General features: G+C 47.3%; 1 protein-coding gene across 14 annotated transcripts in view; it reads right to left on the bottom strand.

Moving 5' to 3' along the window:
- Window positions 1-17414, bottom strand: part of PLEC (plectin) — a 476113-nt gene that overhangs the window by 234246 nt on the left and 224453 nt on the right. For 4 of the 14 annotated variants that reach the window (XM_053715472.1, XM_053715476.1, XM_053715474.1 and 1 more), the window contains exon 1: window positions 9100-9354. The exons of the other annotated variants lie outside the window; for them this stretch is intronic. In XM_053715472.1, coding sequence (XP_053571447.1) covers window positions 9100-9214 — 115 coding nt within the window. In that variant the 5' untranslated portion in view covers window positions 9215-9354. Of the gene's footprint in view, window positions 1-9099; window positions 9355-17414 lie in introns of those variants that run through there. 14 annotated transcript variants of the gene reach the window in all.

Below are 17414 nucleotides of genomic sequence, written 5' to 3'. Positions count from 1 at the left end.
ATAAAAATATTAAAATAAATACGAAAAATTAAAAATCACAGACAGTGAGGTGGTGAAAGAATGAGACTCCTAAGGAGAATTATCAAATTGTCTATATAGTAATTCCCGGTATGTTCTCCAGAGGATGCACTCACTATTTATAGGGGTGCTACATATATCTCGTGTGTCACCCTCTTTAATAGGGTCCTGTATCACATTCGAGGTGTGGCTAGCCTACTAATAGTTATGCTTTCCTCTATGAGAGGGGTGTGAGTGGTAATAATCACGTATTGAGGACCCAGGTTGTGGAGATCCCCATCAGCTTATAAAATGTCAATGTATCATAATTAATGATTATATGATATTCTCTGAAATACCCACGGGTGTCTTGTCACTCAAAGGTGATTTAAACAGTATTAACCACTTCGGTATTTATGAACCAAACTATCACTAACTAACTATAACTAACAGGAGCTGTAGACAATGGAGTCTGATGTGAGGTCTGATGTAGACATATAACTAACAGGGCCTGCAGACAATGGGGTATGATCTGAGGTCTGATGTAGATATATAACTAACAGGTGCTACAGACAATAAGGTCTGATCGGAGGTCTGATGTAGGCATATAACTTACAGGGGCTACAGATAATGGGGTCTGATCTGAGGTCTGATGTAGACATATAACTAACAGGGGCTGCAGACAATGGCGTTTGATATAGGCAAGCAAGACTGTTCCACACAGCCTTGTTTGGACAGTCAATTATTCCCTGTTTTGTTTTATATCTGTCTCAGATTATCTTCAGCAGGGGAAACAGATAAATGGCAACTTAAGTTAAAACATGGGGGCACCCATTAATTTATAGAAACTCAGTGGAATTTAGAAAACCAACAGTGAGTGGAAAAAGGGACAAAAAGTTAATTTAAGCTTACCTGATAAATTAATTTCTTCTATGGTACGACGAGTCCACGGATTCATCCTTTACTTGTGGGATATTATCCTCCTGCTAACAGGAAGTGGTAAAGAGCACCACAGCAGAGCTGTCTATATAGCTCCTCCCTTAGCTCCACCCCCCAGTCATTCGACCGAAGGAACAGGAAGAAAAAGGAGAAACTAAAAGGTGCAGAGGTGACTGAAGTTTAAAATAAAAAAATATAATCTGTCTTAAAATGACAGGGTGGGCCGTGGACTTGTCGTACCATAGAAGAAATTAATTTATCAGGTAAGCATAAATTTACTTTGCTTCTATAAGGTACGACGAGTCCACGGATTCATCCTTTACTTGTGGGATACAATACCAAAGCTTGAGGACACGGATGAACGGGAGGGACAAGACAGATGGCTAAACAGAAGGCACCACTACTTGAAGAACTTTTCTCCCAAAAATAGCCTCCGAAGAAGCAAAAGTATCAAATTTGTAAAATATGGAAAAGGTATGGAGCGAAGACCAAGTCGCAGCCTTACAAATCTGTTCAACAGAAGCATCATTTTTAAAAGCCCATGTGGAAGCCACCGCTCTAGTAGAGTGAGCTGTAATTCTTTCAGGAGGCTGCTGTCCAGCAGTCTCATAAGCCAAACGGAAAACGGAAAGAGAGGTAGTCGTAGCTTTTTGACCTCTACGTTTTCCAGAATAGACAACAAAGAAGATGTTTGACGGAAATCTTTGGTCGCTTGCAAGTAAAACTTCAAAGCACGAACCACGTCCAAGTTGTGCAACAGACGCTCCTTCTTAGAGGAAGGATTAGGACACAGAGAAGGAACAACAATTTCCTGATTAATATTCCTATTAGTAACAACCTTAGGAAGGAATCCAGGTTTGGTACGCAAAACCACCTTATCAACATGGAAAACAAGATAAGGTGAGTCGCATTGCAATGCAGATAGTTCAGAAACTCTTCGAACCGAAGAGATAGCAACTAAAAACAGAACTTTCCAAGATAGAAGCTTAATATCTATGGAATGCATAGGTTCAAACGGAACCCCTTGAAGAACTTTAAGAACTAAATTCAAACTCCATGGTGGAGCAACAGGTTTAAACACAGGCTGGATTCTAACTAAAGCCTGACAGAACGACTGAATGTCTGGAACATCTGCCAGACGCTTGTGCAGTAGAATTGATAAGGCAGATACTTGTCCCTTTAGGGAACTAGCTGATAGCCCCTTCTCCAATCCTTCTTGGAGAAAGGACAAAATCCTAGGAATCCTGATCTTACTCCATGAGTAGCCTTTGGATTCACACCAATAAAGATATTTACGCCATATCTTATCATAAATTTTCCTAGTGACAGGCTTTCGAGCCTGAATCAAGGTATCTATGACCGACTCAGAGAAACCCCGCTTGGATAAAATCAAGCGTTCAATCTCCAGGCAGTCAGCCGCAGAGAAACTAGATTTGGATGCTGGAACGGACCCTGAATCAGTAGGTCCTGTCTCAGTGGAAGAGTCCATGGTGGAAGAGATGACATGTCCACCAGGTCTGCATACCAAGTCCTGTGTGGACACGCAGGCGCTATCAAAATCACTGAAGCTCTCTCCTGTTTGATTCTGGCAATCAAACGAGGAAGGAGAGGAAATGGTGGAAACACATAAGCCAGGTTGAACGACCAGGGTACTGCTAGAGAATCTACCGCTTGATCTGGACCCGTAACAAGGAAGTTTGGCGTTCTGACGAGACGCCATCAGATCCAATTCTGGTGTGACCCATTGCTGAATAAATTGTGCAAACACCTCCAGATGGAGTTCCCACTCCCCCGGATGAAAAGTCTGACGACTTAGAAAATCTGTTCCCAGTTCTCCACTCCTGGGATATAGATTGCTGATAGATGGCAAGAGTGAGTCTCTGCCCATCAAATTATTTTGGTAACCTCTATCATCGCTAGAGAACTCTTGGTTCCCCCCTGATGATTGATATATGCCCCGCGGCCTTAGAACCACCAGAAGGGACCCTAGCACCTTTGTGAAAATTCTGGGAGCTGTGGCCAACCCGAAGGGAAGAGCCACAAACTGGTAATGCTTGTCCAGAAAGGCGAACCTGAGAAACTGGTGATGATCTTTGTGGATAGGGATGTGTAGATACGCATCCTTTAAGTCCATGGTGGTCATATATTGACCCTCCTGGATCATTGGTAAAATAGTCTGAATGGTCTCCATCTTGAAAGATGGGACTCTGAGGAATTTGTTTAGGATCTTGAGATCTAAAATTTGGTCTGAAGGTTCCCTCTTTTTTGGGAACCACAAACAGATTGGAGTAAAACCCCTGCCCCTGTTCTGTTTTCGGAACTGGGCGGATCACTCCCATGGTATATAGGTCTTCTACACAGCGTAAGAAAGCCTCTCTTTTTGTCTGGTTTACAGACAATTGAGAAAGATGGAATCTCCCCCTTGGAGGAGAATCTTTGAAATCTAGAAGATACCCCAGGGTTACGATTTCTAAAGCCCAGAAGTCCTGAACGTCTCTTGCCCAAGCCTGAGCAAAGAGAGAAAGTCTGCCCCCTACTAGATCCGTTCCCAGATCGGGGGCTACCCCTTCATGCTGTCTTGGTGGCAGCAGTGGGCTTCTTGGCCTGTTTACCTTTGTTCTAAGTCTGATTAGGTCTCCAGACTGACTTGGATTGAGCAAAATTCCCCTCTTGTTTTGCAGCAGGGGAAGAGGTAGAGGGACCACCTTTGAAGTTTTGAAAGGAACGAAAATTATTTTGTTTGGTCCTCATCTTATTTGTCTTATCCTGAGGAAGGGCATGGCCTTTCCCTCCAGTGATGTCTGAAATGATCTCTTCCGGTTCAGGCCCGAATAGGGTCTTACCTTTGAAAGGGATGGCTAAATGTTTAGATTTTGATGACACATCAGCAGACCAGGACTTAAGCCATAACGCTCTACGCGCTAAAATGGCAAAACCTGAATTCTTTGCCGCTAATTTAGCCAGTTGAAAAGCGGCATCTGTAATGAAAGAATTAGCTAGCTTGAGAGCCCTAATTCTATCCAGAATATCATCTAATGGGGTCTCAACCTGAAGAGCCTCCTCCAGAGCCTCGAACCAAAAAGAAGCTGCAGTAGTTACAGGAACAATACACGCTATAGGTTGGAGAAGAAAACCCTGATGAACAAATATTTTCTTTAGGAGACCCTCTAATTTTTTATCCATAGGATCTTTGAAAGCATAACTGTCCTCAATAGGTATAGTTGTACGCTTAGCCAGGGTAGAAATAGCTCCCTCCACCTTAGGGACCGTCTGCCACGAATCCCGCATGGTGTCTGATATGGGAAACATTTTCTTAAAAGTAGGAGGGGGAGCGAACGGAATACCTGGTCTATCCCACTCCTTAGTAACAATGTCCGAAAAAACATCAGTGTAGACAGGAACCTCTAGAAATCTGTCCATTTTACACAATTTCTCTGGAACTACAATAGGGTCACAATCATCCAGAGTCGCTAAAACCTCCCTGAGCAACAAGCGGAGGTGTTCTAGTTTAAATTTAAAAGCCGTCATATCTGTTTCCGTCTGAGGGAACATCTTTCCTGAATCAGAAATCTCTCCCTCAGACAGCAAATCCCTCACCCCCAACTCAGAACATTGTGAGGGTACATCGGATATGGCTAATAAAGCGTCAGAGGGCTCAGCATTTGTTCTCACACCAGACCTACTGCGCTTCCCCTGCAACCCAGGCAGCTTAGATAAAACCTCTGTGAGGGTAGGATTCATAACTGCGGCCATATCTTGCAGGGTGAAAGAATTAGACGCACTAGAAGTACTTGGCGTCGCTTGTGTGGGCGTTAATGGTTGTGACATTTGGGGAGAATTAGATGGCATAACATGATTCCCTTCTGACTGAGAATCATCCTGCAACATACTTTTAGTAGCTAAAATATGTTCTTTGCAATTTATTGACCTTTCAGTGCATGAGGGACACATTCTAAGTGGGGGTTCCACAATGGCTTCTAAACATATTGAACAATGACTTTCCTCAATGTCAGACATGTTGAACAGGCTAGTAATGACTACAAACAAGCTTGAAAACACTTTATTTAGTGAAAAAATAACAATCTTAAAAAACGGTACTGCGCCTTTAAGAGAAAAAAAGCATTCACGTTCTGCAAAACTGCTTTAAAATACACCAATCTTTTCAAATTTTTTATATAAGACTCAATTTGTGTAGTTAAGTTTGCCCCACAAGAAAAACAAACATTTAACCCTTTATTGTGCAAACCGGATTGATAATAAGGCCTAAATCCGGAAAAAACCACCCCCAGCACCTCGCCACAGCCCTGCTGTGGCGCTTACCTGCCCTCAGGGATTGGAAAAATGGGGTTAAAGCTTCGATTTGGCCCAATACTTCCACAAGGGCCCTCCGGAGTTGGAGCTTGCTGCTTGCTAAGTAAATACAACTGCGCATCTGAGGCGCGAAAATAGGCCCGGCCCATCTCACTCAATGGTTTTACAGCCTCAAAGAACCGCAGGAGAGCGGTTTTAAACTAGCCATGTGAGTTCTGAGACCCAAAAAATAAGCCAAGTGTACCCTCAATAAAGTTGCCAAAAAACGTTATTGCCCAAAAAACGTTAACAGCACTCCCAGTTCACAAAACGTTTGCCCACAAAGATTCAAAACTCAGTGTCAACCATTTTTTATTAGCCCCTTATGCAAGCTTAGTAATGCCCTTCTATAACTCTTAGAATTACTGCTTACCCTTACCCTCATGGGGATACTGTCAGCCTTTCTGAAATACACAGTCTCTCCAGAAAAAATGACTGAACATACCTCATTGCTATATAGCATGAAAACGTTCCTCACACTGAAGTTTCTTGTACCCCTCAGCCTCTGTGGGAACTGCTCTGGATCTTAGTGACAAATGCTAAGATCATCATCCTCCAGGCAGAAGTCTTCATCCATCTGCTGCCTGAGAGTAAATAGTACACACCGGTACCATTTAAAATAGAAAACTCTTGCTTGAAGAAAATAAAAACTAATATTTTATCACCTCTTTCACTTTACCCTTCCTAGTACTTAGAGTAGGCAAAGAGAATGACTGGGGGGTGGAGCTAAGGGAGGAGCTATATAGACAGCTCTGCTGTTGTGCTCTTTGCCACCTCCTGTTAGCAGGAGGATAATATCCCACAAGTAAAGGATGAATCCGTGGACTCGTCGTACCTTATAGAAGAAATAAGTATATTGCGAAGTTGTTTAACTACACATTTTATGTTACAATCTCATACTGTTTAATATCTCATAAGTATATTTATGGAATGTTAGTGGGAGGGATTCTCTAGTCTTTTCCCAGCATACATCTTTGCCTGGCTTGGCACCCTGCCCTACAGATGCCATAGGAACCGGTATAACCACCTGTGATGTTTCCGTAACGGCTTTAGATATAGTAATAATGATATGACTTAATCAGGTGATGCCCGGAAGTATTCTGGTTTCTATGACTTAATCAGGCCTTGGGGCAAATTAACCCTAAACAGTGTGTTGAAGGATACACTATTCACAGTAGTGTGTGAGCAATGACCCAGTGATTAATGTGTAGAGCAGTCAGTGACAGTGTTTGTCTGAATGCCCTGTATGTATCAGCTTTATCAAGAAAACGTTTCTTCTGGTTACAGAACTATCAGTAGAGCCGGAGCACAACTGTCTCATCTGCACTGCTCTAACATAACTGTGAAGGGAGTTTACACAGCTCTTGGTGCACCTATACGTGTGAGTGACTTATAAAGGTGCCAAGGTGCAGCTGTACCGTGTGAGTGACTTATAAAGGTGCAGCTGTACCGTGTGAGTGACTTATAAAGGTGACGAGGTGCACCTGTCCCTGACACTAAATCCATTGGTTGGTGTAGTTGGTACACTTATTGGTATGAGGCGTCCCCCTATCAGTGCGGGGAGGGTGCATGTCCCCAGCTATCAGTGCAGTGAGGGTGCCTGTCCCCAGCTGTCAGTGCGGTGAGGGTGCGTGTCCCCAGCTGTCAGTGCGGGGAGGGTGCGTGTCCCCAGCTGTCAGTGCGGTGAGGGTGCGTGTCCCCAGCTGTCAGTGCGGTGAGGGTGCGTGTCCCCAGCTGTCAGTAAGGGGAGGGTGTGTGCCCCCAACCTGTCAGTAAGGGGAGGGTGTCACCACCTGTCAGTGCGGGAGTGTGTGTGTCCCACCTGTCAGTAAGGGGAAGGTGTCCCCCCCCCCAACCTGTCAGTATGGGATAGGCTCATATCCCTTCACTCTCAGTATGAAGATCATCTTCCTGGAGACCTCGCACCACATACACCGCAGCATCTGGCCCATGGCCTATCTTCTAACCACTCTGTGCTCATATTATGTAAACATCTTCAGGTGTGTAAGTAGGTAACGCACACTGGTGAGGTCTCCACCCTGCACCAGTCTGATACCGGTGTCCTTGGACTGAATGTAACGCTGCTTGGCTCTGTTATATTGTGCTTGGTGACCCGTGTCAGTGTGAGGGTTAATAACAAACATCATATAGGCTCATCCCCTCTTGTTCCAAAAGTATAAATTTACTAATAGCCTATAAAAAAAACTGTGCCCCACATCACACACCATATGCCCCACATCACACACCCCTATTCGCCCCACATCACACCCCCCCTGCGCCCCACATCACACACCATGCGCCCCACATCACACACCCTGCGCCCCACATCACACACCCTGCGCCCCACATCACACACCCCTGCGCCCCACATCACACACCCTGCGCCCCACATCACACACCCCTGCACCCCACATCACACACCATATGCCCCACATCACACACCATATGCCCCACATCACACACCATATGCCCCACATCACACACCATATGCCCCACATCACACACCATATGCCCCACATCACAAACCCCTGCGCCCCACATCACAAACCCCTGCGCCCCACATCACACACCCCTATTCGCCCCACATCACACCCCCCCTGCGCCCCACATCACACACCCTGCGCCCCACATCACACACCCCTGCGCCCCACATCACACACCCCTGCGCCCCACATCACAAACCCCTGCGCCCCACATCACACACCCTGCACCCCACATCATATATGGGCCCCATTTCACACATCATTCTCTGATATGTCCAGCAATAAGACCAGGATTGAGCCAGCCCGTCTTCTACATAAAAATCAGTTGTTGGTCCCACAAATCAGCCTCTTTAGTTCGTCATCAGATTCTCCTGTCCTTCACATTAGACAGGTTGTCCTTTCACAGATATCTGTGCCCCAGCACCCTTACAGTATTGTACTAATCTCTGGCAACAGTCAAGTAGCAGCTTACACCGGCAGATAAAACCACTTGTTTGATAATCTCCCCTTTTCAGTGTGATTTCTCAGATGTCACTGTCTCGCACTGCCTCAACTGTCAAAATATTTAGCCAAAAACAATGTTGTACAAGTAAATAACCCATCTGGGCAGGGAAAACTAGTTCTTATGCTGATGTAGATCCTGCTGAATTCAGCCTACGCCTCACTGACATTTGTCTAATATTAAAATTAGAACAGAAAGTATCAACACAACAAGAAAATCTCTGTAGGCATCAGAATCTGACTGCAACCTACACGACCATGAGTGCTCTGTATATGGAAAAAGGATATGTTTGTTATATAAATGGGCTACTGGATTCCTGGGGTTTGGACAAGCTGGTTAGGAATGGGTTACCAGACAACTTTCCCGAGATCTGGAGAAGCTGAGAGTGAATGAGCTGGTTAATAAAGAGTTAATGTTCCAGCACACATGGTTATGTTTAGGTTTCCTGGCCACGCCCCCAGTACTGTTCTGTAACCCCTTCCTGCCCTGGCTCACTAGTACAGCATGGCTTGCAGATCCTCTCTGTCAACACAAGACCCACAGACAGGGCTGCAGCTATGCAGGGAAAGAAAGATACTTCTTACTTTCATACACAGCAGTCACAGAATATTTCTGTAAGAACTTATTTTATTCTTGCCCTGGGTACCATGAGGCAGATACCTGCTGCAGTGCCGTAGACCAGATCAGTGATAAGTAATGGATAGTTAACCTGTTCAGTGCTAACAAAGCATTAACATGATGTTTATGACAGGCAAATGGTTAAAGTCCCTAACACGCCTTCTCCATCCCCTACACGTCTCCACCCATAGAATCCACGCCCCGTCTTACCCTCAGCGTTCTCCAGTGCCCGTCGCCTCTTCCTCCAATGCCACACCACCACCATTGTCACTATATGTCCCACCACCACCAGGGTGGGGAATAGGTTTGGGTCTGAGGGGTTCATAGCCAGGACAAGCAGCAGTGGGGGTATGTAGTTGGGTGGTCCCCTGCACTGTGCTCACTACCTAGCTAAGCCTAGAGTGCAGTTGCTAGCCACCCTCCTGTCTACTTAGTCACAGCTGCTCTCCTCCTCCAAGGCCACCAGCCCTGCCCTCTGTACAGCAGGGCAGATCCACCCTCAGGGCTGAAGACGCAGCAGTACCCGGCTGACTGCAGCTTCTCAGCAAAGTGTGTGTGTCCGCTAGGTTCCCCTCTAGACTGCTCCCCTCCCTCTAGAGCTCTCAGTGTGTTCTCTCTCTCCCTCCCTTCTGCTGTCACTCTCTGCTGTGCAAGTCACTGTGTGTATGTGACCTGCCTGGAATCTCACAAACTTTATTTCCTTCTCTAAAGTTCCCTGCTCTCCTCCTTATTGTCTGACTCCTTCATTCCTTTCATGTCATCAATGTATCTACATCAGGACTTTTATTAATTTCAGAGCCAGAAACATTACCAAATAGTTATTCACACACTCACAGCAATCTCTATAGAGAAACATATAGAATTATCCAAACGTTATTAGTCATGGTCTTCTGCTCAGGAGCTACCAATCAGACCTATGCTCTATCTAGCTCATCTTCTCTTTTATCGCTTCTTATGCACATACCCCCCCCCCCCCACCCATAACAAGGACTATATGTGGGGCTGGGTACAAAAACACATGAGCAGGTCCAGACAGACAAATTCCAGTCTGACCCACCAGCAGCCATTATTCTATGGTCATAAAACACACAAGGGGCATCTGCAATTAGCGGCCATGTCCAGTTAATTAGTCCAAGGATGGATTGTCACCTCTGCCATGTGACAACTCTTAGAAGAGACGTTTCAAATGTCCCCTGACTCAAGGTTACACCTGTTGGCCCCACTCTTCCCTCAGCCCATGACTCATTCCTATATCATAGCAACCAAGTGAAAGCAGTAGGACTGAGCACCATATTAAAGGCTGAGCAGTGACAGGACAAACCTGGGATTAAACTGCGGAGTGGAAGAACCCAGATTTTACAGCAGATTTCTATATAAGCTGGCTCTCAATACAGTTACAGTAGTAAATGATGTCTATTTATGTCTGTCAGAGCCTAAAACTGCAATATCACTAAGTGGGCACTGCTGACTGCTACTCTGGCACATGACAAATCTTGCAGGACATGAGTCATTTTCCTCTGGCCACAAAAACTCTGAATGCTCAAAACCACCTCTCATCAATTACCCAAATGTATAGCTGTTAAACTATAGCCAACAGCAAGATCAGCTAGTCACATACAGTCCATACCCTGCAGCAAGCCAATTATCAATTCAGTCCTTAAACTGGCACTGTGAGTAGGAGACTAGCTAATCACATAGTCCTTATACTGGCACTGAGCTCAGCAGCAGGAAGACTAGCTAGTCACATAGTGTCCTTATACTGACACTGAGCTCTGCAGCAGGGAGACTAGCTAGTCACATACTGTCCTTATACTGGCACTGAGCTCTGCAGCAGGGAGACTAGCTAGTCACATACTGTCCTTATACTGGCACTGAGCTCTGCAGCAGGGAGACTAGCTAATCACATAGTCCTTATACTGGCACTGAGCTCTGCAGCAGGGAAACTAGCTAGTCACATACTGTCCTTATACTGGCACTAAGCTATGCAGCAGGGAGACTAGATAGTCACATACTGTCCTTATACTGGCACTGAGCTCTGCAGCAGGGAGACTAGCTAGTCACATACAGTCCTTATACTGGCACTGGGCTCTGCAGCAGGGAGACTAGCTAGTCACATACTGTCCTTATACTGGCACTGGGCTCTGCAGCAGGGAGACTAGCTAGTCACATACTGTCCTTATACTGGCACTGAGCTCTACAGCAGGGACACTAGCTAATCACATAGTCCTTATACTGGCACTGAGCTCTACAGCAGGGAGACTAGCTAGTCACATACTGTCCTTATACTGGCACTGAGCTATGCAGCAGGGAGACTAGCTAATCACATACTGTCCTTATACTGGCACTGGGATCTACAGCAGGGAGACTAGCTAGTCACATACTGTCCTTATACTGGCACTGGGATCTACAGCAGGGAGACTAGATAGTCACATACTGTCCTTATACTGGCACTGGGCTCTGCAGCAGGGAGACTAGCTAGTCACATACTGTCCTTATACTGGCACTGGGATCTACAGCAGGGAGACTAGCTAGTCACATACTGTCCTTATACTGGCACTGGGATCTACAGCAGGGAGACTAGCTAGTCACATACTGTCCTTATACTGGCACTGGGATCTACAGCAGGGAGACTAGCTAGTCACATACTGTCATTATACTGGCACTGGGCTCTGCAGCAGGGAGACTAGCTAGTCACATACTGTCCTTATACTGGCACTGAGCTCAGCAGCAGGGAGACTAGCTAGTCACATACTGTCCTTATACTGGCACTGGGCTCTGCAGCAGGGAGACTAGCTAGTCACATACTGTCCTTATACTGGCACTGAGCTCTACAGCAGGGAGACTAGCTAATCACATAGTCCTTATACTGGCACTGAGCTCTACAGCAGGGAGACTAGCTAGTCACATACTGTCCTTATACTGGCACTGAGCTATGCAGCAGGGAGACTAGCTAATCACATAGTCCTTATACTGGCACTGGGATCTACAGCAGGGAGACTAGCTAGTCACATACTGTCCTTATACTGGCACTGGGCTCTGCAGCAGGGAGACTAGCTAGTCACATACTGTCCTTATACTGGCACTGAGCTCTGCAGCAGGGAGACTAGCTAATCACATACTGTCCTTATACTGGCACTGAGCTCTGCAGCAGGGAGACTAGCTAATCACATACTGTCCTTATACTGGCACTGAGCTCTGCAGCAGGGAGACTAGCTAATCACATACTGTCCTTATACTGGCACTGAGCTCAGCAGCAGGAAGACTAGCTAGTCACATACTGTCCTTATACTGGCACTGAGCTCTGCAGCAGGGAGACTAGCTAGTCACATACTGTCCTTATACTGGCACTGAGCTCTGCAGCAGGGAGACTAGCTAGTCACATAATGTCCTTATACTGGCACTGAGCTCTGCAGCAGGGAGACTAGCTAGTCACATACTGTCCTTATACTGGCACTGGGCTCTGCAGCAGGGAGACTAGCTAGTCACATACTGTCCTTATACTGGCACTGAACTCTGCAGCAGGGAGACTAGCTAGTCACATACTATCCTTATACTGGCACTGAGCTCAGCTGCAGGGAGACTAGCTAGTCACATACTGTCCTTATACTGGCACTGAGCTCAGCTGCAGGGAGACTAGATAGTCACATACTGTCCTTATACTGGCACTGGGCTCTGCAGCAGGGAGACTAGCTAGTCACATACTGTCCTTATACTGGCACTGAGCTCAGCTGCAGGGAGACTAGATAGTCACATACTGTCCTTATACTGGCACTGGGCTCTGCAGCAGGGAGACTAGCTAGTCACATACTGTCCTTATACTGGCACTGAACTCTGCAGCAGGGAGACTAGCTAGTCACATACTGTCCTTATACTGGCACTGAGCTCAGCAGCAGGGAGACTAGCTAGTCACATACTGTCCTTATACTGGCACTGGGCTCTGCAGCAGGGAGACTAGCTAGTCACATACTGTCCTTATACTGGCACTGAGCTCAGCTACAGGGAGACTAGATAGTCACATACTGTCCTTATACTGGCACTGAGCTCTGCAGCAGGGAGACTAGCTAGTCACATAGTGTCCTTATACTGGCACTGAGCACAGCAGCAGGGAGACTAGCTAGTCACATACTGTCCTTACACTGGCACTGGGCTCTGCAGCAGGGAGACTAGCTAGTCACATAGTCCTTATACTGGCACTGGGCTCTGCAGCAGGGAGACTAGCTAGTCACATACTGTCCTTATACTGGCACTGAGCTCTGCAGCAGGGAGACTAGCTAGTCACATAGTGTCCTTATACTGGCACTGAGCTCTGCAGCAGGGAGACTAGCTAGTCACATACTGTCCTTATACTGGCACTGGGCTCTGCAGCAGGGAGACTAGCTAGTCACATACTGTCCTTATACTGGCACTGAGTTCTGCAGCAGGGAGACTAGCTAGTCACATACTGTCCTTATACTGGCACTGGGCTCTGCAGCAGGGAGACTAGCTAGTCACATACTGTCCTTATACTGGCACTGGGCTCTGCAGCAGGGAGACTAGCTAGTCACATACAGTCCTTATACTGGCACTGAGCTCTACAGCAGGGAGACTAGCTAGTCACACTGTCCTTATACTGGCACTGAGACCTGCAGCAGGGAGACTAGCTAGTCACATACTGTCCTTATACTGGCACTGAGCTCTGCAGCAGGGAGACTAGCTAGTCACATACTGTCCTTATACTGGCACTGAGCTCTGCAGCAGGGAGACTAGCTAGTCACATACAGTCCTTATACTGTAGGGACTGTAGGGACTGTCCTTATACTGGCACTGAGCTCAGCTGCAGGGAGACTAGCTAGTCACATACTGTCCTTATACTGGCACTGGGCTCTGCAGCAGGGAGACTAGCTAGTCACATACTGTCCTTATACTGGCACTGAACTCTGCAGCAGGGAGACTAGCTAGTCACATACTGTCCTTATACTGGCACTGAGCTCAGCAGCAGGGAGACTAGCTAGTCACATACTGTCCTTATACTGGCACTGGGCTCTGCAGCAGGGAGACTAGCTAGTCACATACTGTCCTTATACTGGCACTGGGCTCTACAGTAGGGAGACTAGCTAGTCACATACTGTCCTTATACTGGCACTGAGCTCTGCAGCAGGGAGACTAGCTAGTCACATACTGTCCTTATACTGGCACTGGGCTCTGCAGCAGGGAGACTAGCTAGTCACATACTGTCCTTATACTGGCACTGAGCTCAGCTGCAGGGAGACTAGATAGTCACATACTGTCCTTATACTGGCACTGAGCTCTGCAGCAGGGAGACTAGCTAGTCACATAGTGTCCTTATACTGGCACTGAGCTCAGCTGCAGGGAGACTAGCTAGTCACATACTGTCCTTATACTGGCACTGGGCTCTGCAGCAGGGAGACTAGATAGTCACATACTGTCCTTATACTGGCACTGAGCTCTGCAGCAGGGAGACTAGCTAATCACATACTGTCCTTATACTGGCACTGAGCTCTGCAGCAGGGAGACTAGCTAGTCACATACTGTCCTTATACTGACACTGAGCTCTGCAGCAGGGAGACTAGCTAGTCACATACTGTCCTTATACTGGCACTGAGCTCTGCAGCAGGGAGACTAGCTAGTCACATACTGTCCTTATACTGGCACTGAGCTCTGCAGCAGGGAGACTAGCTAGTCACATACTGTCCTTATACTGGCACTGAGCTCTGCAGCAGGGAGACTAGCTAGTCACATACAGTCCTTATACTGGCACTGAGCTCTGCAGCAGGGAGACTAGCTAATCACATACTGTCCTTATACTGGCACTGAGCTCTGCAGCAGGGAGACTAGCTAGTCACATACTGTCCTTATACTGGCACTGGGCTCTGCAGCAGGGAGACTAGCTAGTCACATACTGTCCTTATACTGGCACTGAGCTCTGCAGCAGGGAGACTAGCTAGTCACATACTGTCCTTATACTGGCACTGGGCTCTGCAGCAGGGAGACTAGATAGTCACATACTGTCCTTATACTGGCACTGGGCTCTGCAGCAGGGAGACTAGCTAGTCACATACTGTCCTTATACTGGCACTGAGCACAGCAGCAGGGAGACTAGCTAGTCACATACTGTCCTTATACTGGCACTGGGCTCTACAGCAGGGAGACTAGCTAGTCACATACTGTCCTTATACTGGCACTGGGCTCTGCAGCAGGGAGACTAGCTAGTCACATAGTCCTTATACTGGCACTGGGCTCTGCAGGAGGGAGACTAGCTAGTCACATACTGTCCTTATACTGGCACTGAGCTCAGCAGCAGGGAGACTAGCTAGTCATATACTGTCCTTATACTGGCACTGAGCTATGCAGCAGGGAGACTAGATAGTCACATAGTCCTTATACTGGCACTGGGCTCTACAGCAGGGAGACTAGCTAGTCACATACTGTCCTTATACTGGCACTGAGCTCTGCAGCAGGGAGACTAGCTAGTCACATACTGTCCTTATACTGGCACTGAGCTCTGCAGCAGGGAGACTAGCTAGTCACATACTGTCCTTATACTGGCACTGAGCTCTGCAGCAGGGAGACTAGCTAGTCACATACTGTCCTTATACTGGCACTGAGTTATGCAACAGGAAGACTAGCTAGTCATATACTGTCCTTAAACTGGCACTGGGCTTTGAAGCAGGGAGACTAGCTAGTCACATACTGTCCTTATACTGGCACTGAGCTCAGCAGCAGGGAGACTAGCTAGTCACATAGTCCTTATACTGGCACTGGGCTCTGCAGCAGGGAGACTAGCTAGTCACATACTGTCCTTATACTGGCACTGAGCTCAGCAGCAGGGAGACTAGCTAGTCACATACTGTCCTTATACTGGCACTGAGCTATGCAGCAGGGAGACTAGATAGTCACATACTGTCCTTATACTGGCACTGAGCTCAGCTGCAGGGAGACTAGCTAGTCACATACTGTCCTTATACTGGCACTGAGCTCTGCAGCAGGGAGACTAGCTAGTCACATACTGTCCTTATACTGGCACTGGGCTCTACAGCAGGGAGACTAGCTAGTCACATACTGTCCTTATACTGGCACTGAGCTCTGCAGCAGGGAGACTAGCAAGTCACATACTGTCCTTATACTGGCACTGAGCACAGCAGCAGGGAGACTAGCTAGTCACACTGTCCTTATACTGGCACTGGGCTCAGCAGCAGGGAGACTAGCTAGTCACATACTGTCCTTATACTGGCACTGAGCACAGCAGCAGGGAGACTAGCTAGTCACATACTGTCCTTATACTGGCACTGAGCTCTGCAGCAGGGAGACTAGCTAGTCACATACTGTCCTTATACTGGCACTGAACTCTGCAGCAGGGAGACTAGCTAATCACATACTGTCCTTAAACTGGCACTGGGCTCTACAGCAGGGAGACTAGCTAGTCACATACTGTCCTTATACTGGCACTGAGCACAGCAGCAGGGAGACTAGATAGTCACATAGTCCTTATACTGGCACTGGGCTCTGCAGCAGGGAGACTAGCTAGTCACATACTGTCCTTATACTGGCACTGGGCTCTGCAGCAGGGAGACTAGCTAGTCACATACTGTCCTTATACTGGCACTGGGCTCTGCAGCAGGGAGACTAGCTAGTCACATACTGTCCTTATACTGGCACTGAGCACAGCAGCAGGGAGACTAGCTAGTCACATACTGTCCTTATACTGGCACTGAGCTCTGCAGCAGGGAGACTAGCTAGTCACATACTGTCCTTATACTGGCACTGAGCTCTGCAGCAGGGAGACTAGCTACTCACATACTGTCCTTATACTGGCACTGAGCTATGCAGCAGGGAGACTAGCTAATCACATACTGTCCTTATACTGGCACTGAGCTCTGCAGCAGGGAGACTAGCTACTCACATACTGTCCTTATACTGGCACTGAGCTCTGCAGCAGGGAGACTAGCTACTCACATACTGTCCTTATACTGGCACTGAGCTCTGCAGCAGGGAGACTAGCTAGTCACATACCGTCCTTATACTGGCACTGAGCTCTGCAGCAGGGAGACTAGCTAATCACATACTGTCCTTATACTGGCACTGGGCTCTGCAGCAGGGAGACTAGCTAGTCACATACTGTCCTTATACTGGCACTGAGCACAGCAGCAGGGAGACTAGCTAGTCACATACTGTCCTTATACTGGCACTGGGCTCTGCAGCAGGGAGACTAGCTAGTCACATACTGTCCTTATACTGGCACTGAGCACAGCAGCAGGGAGACTAGCTAGTCAGATACTGTCCTTATACTGGCACTGAGCTCTGCAGCAGGGAGACTAGCTAGTCACATACTGTCCTTATACTGGCACTGAGCACAGCAGCAGGGAGACTAGCTAGTCACATACTGTCCTTATACTGGCACTGAGCACAGCAGCAGGGAGACTAGCTAGTCACATACTGTCCTTATACTGGCACTGAGCTCTGCAGCAGGGAGACTAGCTAGTCACATACAGTCCTTATACTGGCACTGAGCACAGCAGCAGGGAGAC

This window comes from Bombina bombina, chromosome 5 (genome assembly GCF_027579735.1).
Source record: "Bombina bombina isolate aBomBom1 chromosome 5, aBomBom1.pri, whole genome shotgun sequence".
Taxonomy (NCBI): domain Eukaryota; kingdom Metazoa; phylum Chordata; class Amphibia; order Anura; family Bombinatoridae; genus Bombina; species Bombina bombina.
Note: the sequence above shows the minus strand (reverse complement) of the source record. Positions and strands in the feature narration are given on the sequence as shown.